General features: G+C 49.3%; 1 protein-coding gene across 1 annotated transcript; it reads right to left on the bottom strand.

Annotated features, from left to right (window-relative positions):
- Window positions 1-1,159: 1,159 nt before the first annotated feature.
- On the bottom strand, window positions 1,160-5,402 carry LOC308672097 (retinal homeobox protein Rx1-like; the record flags this gene model as incomplete). The annotated part of the gene is made up of 2 exons (XM_081334713.1): window positions 1,160-1,797; window positions 5,160-5,402. 2 exons carry the CDS (start codon window positions 5,400-5,402, stop codon window positions 1,354-1,356), a joined length of 687 nt encoding a protein of 228 aa, XP_081190839.1. The 3' UTR covers window positions 1,160-1,353.
- Window positions 5,403-5,776: the final 374 nt, after the last annotated feature.

The raw sequence follows: 5,776 nt of genomic DNA, 5'->3' as shown, positions 1-5,776 counted from the left end.
TTTTATTTTAACTTCACGTAAACTTTGCTTTTTGCTATTTGGACTAGGGGTGTTTCCTCACAATGATGACGACAGTGGCAAAAACCCTGAGAAGAGTCCAGTTGTTGTTGTTGTTTTGTCCAAAAGATACTTTTTCACGAGGCAACTGGATTTTCTCGTTTGGTTTATTTATTTATTTTGTTTTTTCCCAAAGCAAAACGAGAAAGTCCAGTTGCCTCATGAAAAAGCATCTATGGAACAACTATGGGTGACTGAGGAGCACCAATTTTTTTCTGGTTTTTCATCTTGCTGGAGATCCCATCCGACACTGGCAGTCCTCGGCTTACGACCACAATGCAGACCCAAAATTTCTGTTGCTAAGCGAGAGAATTGTTAAGTGAGTTTTACTCCCTCTTACGACCTTTCTTGCTGCAGTCATTAAGCGAATCACTGCAGCTCTTCAGTTAGTCTACGGTACACAGCTGCTAAGTGAATCTGGCTTCCCTCATTGACTCGGCATGTCAGAAGGTCGCAAAAGGGCGAATCAGGTGATCTTGGGGACTCTGCAACCGTCATAAATATGAGTCAGTTGGCAAGCGTCGGAATTTTGAGCACGTATCCATGAATTTTGGTGCTGCAGCGGTCATTAAGTGTGAAGAACGGTTGTAAAGTTACTTTTCTTCAGTGCCGTTATAACTTCCAACGGCCGCTAAGAGAATGACTGTAACTCAAGGACCACTTGTAGTAGATGCTAAATTAAGGTCGAACAAAATTTGCGGGAGAAAAACCAAAATAAGGAAAACATAACAGCGGATGGAGCAGAAAGCTCCATCTCTCCCTAAAAACAGCCTTGCGCACCCGTTCAGACATGGTGTGATTTCGCTTACATTCCACCCTCCCAGCCGGCATTCAGTAGAAAAAGAACAAAAAGCAAAACAAAACAAAAAATGCTTTGAGGTTCCTCCGGAAATTGCCTTTGGTTTGGAAAGAGATTTTCGAGGCCTGCGGAGATTCCCTGCCAAATTCTACCCCTGCCCTTAACAACAACTTCAGCAGTCCCACAAGGACAAATGCGCCACGCTGAATTCTTGCCGGCAGATCCCACTTCTGACACCAATCTGGTGTGAACGAAAGCATCTTCCCTTGCGAATGCTGCGTCTGGCGTGTCCCCTGGCGTCAATCCACTTTATAGCTGAAGTCTGTGAAATGGAGTCGGAGAGCCGCTGCCTTTCTGTGTGGTTACTCACCGGCCGCCTATCGCACGAGAAACTAAGCGACGTCTTGACCGAGGAGGGGGGGGATCATAAGAGAGTCTCCTAGGGTCCCGCTCGGCCTGGTCGGTGTTTTGCTACGGCAAGGCGGCCTGACCCGCTGTCAAATGGGCTGCCAGGTTTTGTCTATGGTCTGGATGTGCTCCTTGGCTTTCATGCGCAGCGAAGCGATGCTGGAGTTCCGCTGGTCGAGGTCTTCCAAGGGATATTTGTCCACAAAAGTCGTGGCGCACTGGTAGGCCATAGGCGCCATGGGCTGCATGCTCTGGGGCAGGGCCGGGGGGTTATTGAGGAAGGCGTGGGCTGGGTAGGTGGGCTGGAGGGCCTGGCTGGGCCCCATCAACCCCGTCAGGCTGTGCACGGTGGTGGCGCTGGAGATGGGCGAGGTCAGCCACGGGTCTAAGGGGAGAGAGTTGCCGATCGGCCCCATGTTGGCCGCCATCGGGGGCCTGCTGAAGGACAGCACGGGGGTGTCGTGAAGCTTCATGGCGGTGGCTTCTATCTTCTCCTGACGGCGCCATTTGGCACGCCGATTCTGGAACCAAACCTGTGAAAAGTGTGCCCCCCCCCCCGAGGAATGAGAAATGCTGCTTATCCAGGCAAACTGCCCACTGTGAGCCTTGCCAGTGAGATTTGCATATTCAGGGGTTTTCCCCACTCGGCCACTTTAAGACTTGCGGACTTCAATTCCCAGAATTCCCTAGCCAGAAGAATTGTGGACTTCAACTCCCAGAATTCCCCAGCCAGAAGACTTGAGAACTTCAACTCCCAGAATTCCTTGGCCAGCTTGGGTCTGGTTCTGTAACAGGTAATCCTTGACCTATAACCTGTCTTTAGCGCCCGTTTGACATTGCAACGGCACTGGAATCAAAGTGACATAAGGCCGTTTTCACCCTTATGACCATGGCAGCCTCCCTGTGGTCCTGTGATCAAAACTCAGGCACTTGGCAACGGACTCATATTTATAACGGTTGCCATGTCCCGGGATCACGCGATCCCCTTTTACAGCCTACTGACAAGCAAAGTCAATGGGCAAGCTGGATTCACTTAACAACCGTGTTATTAACTTAATAACTCTTGTTTCTTGCTAACAATGGTGTTGGCAAGAAAAGTCATAAAATGGGGCGAAACTCAGTTAACAACTATGTCCACAGAAATTTTGGGCTCAATTATGGTCGTAGGTCAAGGACTACTAATATTGTTAGTGAAGGGGTTTAGTCCACCAACTTTTTTTATTACGAATACCTATAGCGGTAACCCACTACTATGCTTTTATTTTATTTATTTATTTTTGGGACTTATATGCCGCCCTATCTCCCGAAGGACTCAGGGCGGCTAACAACAATAAAAAACAACAGTACAAAAATTAAAAAAGAATTAAATAACAGCCCCAAAATAAATTAACTACACAATTAAAAATTTAAAAATTAAAACATATTTAAAAACCCATCATCAATCCAGGTCAGCCTGATGGAAGAGAAAAGTTTTGAGGTCGCGGCGGAAGGACCGGAGGTCCGGGGCCATCCGAAGCTCAAGGGGGAGTTGGTTCCACAGGGCTGGTGCTCCCACAGAGAAGGCCCTCCCCCTGGGGGTCGCCAGCCGACATTGTCTGGCCGACGGCACCCTGAGGAGGCCCTCTCTGTGTGAGCGCACTGGGCGATGGGAATCCGTTCCCGGTAGCAGACGGTCCCGCAAATAGTCACAGCTGCTTAGGTTTAGTAATTGGGTGTATTTGAATTAACCGATAACCCTTTATTCCTCTCCTTTGCTTATTTTTTAGTAATATCTATTTAAGCCATTTGTATGGTCATCCATCTCAAACCAATGACTTCCACTAATATTATAAAACCGCTACAAGAGCAGGCAGGAAAATAAATAAACAGAGCCGAGAACACGAATTTGGATGTCCAGAATCTCTATCGGACACCCAGCTGGCTAGGGGATTGTGGGAAATAAAGTCCACTTTTTTGGGGGGGGGTGCCCTCCCATAAGAAAAACACGACTAATCAGGATCGAAAACAACTAACCATAGAACATGGTACGAACCATGGCTGGCTTGAGAACAGTTTGCTCTTCTCTCAGCTGATAGTTCTGTACTCATTTTTCTGTTGATATGTTGTTTTAAATTACTGTCATATGCCAAAAGTCCCTTTGTTGAGATGAATAGCCACAGAAAAATAAATATTGTCATCTGGTCACTAAGTGGGTGACTGACTTTGTCAGTTGCAAGGCAGGAGCATAGCCTTGCTGTAACTTACATACGAAATTGTTTCTCATGTCTGTGGAGATTCTCCATCATGTCAGTCATGGTTGTCCCAAAGCTGCTTCCTTGTTTTTCTTTGAAGACGTTTCGCTTCTCACCCAAGAAGCTTTTTCAGCTCTGACTGGATGGTGGGGAAGGGGAGGATTTATACTCCTTGCAGACAGCTGGTCATTTGCCTTCCTTCTAGAGAGTCATTGAGGCCACCTGGATATTTGTCTGTGTCTCCAGGGTCACCTGAGGGGTGCAAATGGGTGTGGAGCCTCCTTGGAAGTGCCGAAAGGACCGTGTTGTACACTGGAGATTGACAATGTCGTATCTTCCCCCCCCCCGTTGAGGGAGGACCGTTCAATTTTGACCTAGCCGGCCTCTTGGACCCCCCTCTCAAGCCACCGGTCCTCTCTGTCCAGAATGTGGACTTTGCTGCCTTCGCAAGAGCGGCCTTTGTCCTGTAAAGGCAGACGGGTTGCTGACTCTGCTCCCGATGGGTTGGTTCTCCTCCGTTGCGCCAAGCGTTTGTGAAGTGGTTGTTTCGTTTCCCCAATGCAGAGATCTGCACGGGCTCCCTGCACTGTACTGCACACGCCACGTTGCTCAGTTTGCGTCTGGGTGTTTCGTCCTTGGGGTGGACAAGCTTCTGCCTTGGTGTGTTTGTGGGTTTGAAGTGTGCACGTATGTTGTGTTGGCTGTTGAACGCTCTCTCAGCAGAGGGGGATGAAACAACACCACCTATCTCCAGTCTACAACACCGTCCTTTCAGCAGTTCCAAGGAGGCTCCACACCCATTTGCACGACTTAGGTGAGGACACAGACACACCTCCAAGTGGCCTCAACGACTTGCTAAAAGATGGCAAACGACCAGTTTTTCTGCAAGGAGTATAAATCCTTCTCTTCCCCACCATCCAGTCAAAGCAGAAGAAGCTTCTTGGATGAGAAGCGAAATGTTTTCAAAGCAGAAAAACAAGAAAGTCCAGTCGCCTCTTGAAAAAAGCACCATTGGGGTTGTTTCTCATGTCTGAATGCTCCCAATTGAGGAAGAACAAGAATTTGTAGCTCACAGAAGTACCTTTCATGTCTCCTCCTTGACATTTTAGATTTCTACATGCAGGGAAGTTGGCTATGAGGCTTGGCCTAGACTAGACGAGGTCATACTCTTATAATCTTCCACCCAAATATTAAGTAGCCCTCAACTTACCACCACAACTAGAACCAGAATTTTTCATTGCTAATCAAAGCGATCATGAAATGTCCTATTTACAACATTTTTTTCTGCTAAGCAAACCTCACTGCAGTTGTTAAGTGAATCACACGGTCGTTAAACAAGTTCCTCTTCCCCTCACTGACTTTTCTGGTCGATAGCCAGAGATTGCAGGATCCCTGGGGCGCTGCAACCGTCAGAAGCACATGGCAGTTGCCAAGGGAGCAAATTTGGATCCCGCCATCGTGAGGGTGCTGCGACGGTTGTAAGTACGAGGACCGGTCATAAGTCACCTTTTTTATTCCCCAGAGCCGTTGCAGCTCGGAGTGGTCGTTAAAGAAATGGCCATAAGCCGAGGACGACCGATAGCACCGTCTCAGCCTGGTGCTCCTGGAATCCTGGGTCTGATCTTGGCTTGTTTCACCGCCCAAGCCCACCGGGCCCTGCTTACCTGAACCCGAACCTCTGGCAGGTTGACCTTCATGGCCAGCTCCTCCCGGCTGTAGACATCGGGGTAGTGGGACTTCTCAAAGGCCCTCTCCAACTCGTGTAGCTGGTAGGTGGTGAAAGTGGTCCGGTTGCGCCGGTGCTTCTTCTTGGACAGCTCCTCGTCCAGCGGCTCTGGCGTGCCGCTGGCCTCCTCCACACTCCTCCGCAGCTCGCTCAGTTCCCCCTCCGGCTTGGCGAGGAACATTCTGGAGCCTGGAAAGGAGAGAGTGCTCAGGGAGGAGGAAGTGGGATCGGGAAGCCAGCCAGCCAGCCTGGTGGCGCTGCAGCAGGCGAGGCCGACACCGTTGGAGGCTGCGCGGTGGGCTGGATTTGGACGGCAGGAAGAGGAGCCAGCGGCATCATCATCAATCATCATCATCATCATCATCATCATCATAAGTTGGAAGGGACCTTGGAGGTCATCTAGTCCATCCCCTGCTCAGGCAGGAAACCCTATACCATTTCAGACAAATGTCTGTCCAGTCTCTTCTAAAAAACCTCCAGTGATGGAGCACCCACAGCTTCTGGAGGCAGGTGGTTCCACTGGTTAATTGTTCTCACCGTCAGGAAGTTTCTCCT

This window comes from Vipera berus, assembly GCF_964194415.1.
Source record: "Vipera berus genome assembly, chromosome: 1".
NCBI lineage: Eukaryota > Metazoa > Chordata > Lepidosauria > Squamata > Viperidae > Vipera > Vipera berus.
This window is presented reverse-complemented; position numbering and strand designations above follow the sequence as displayed.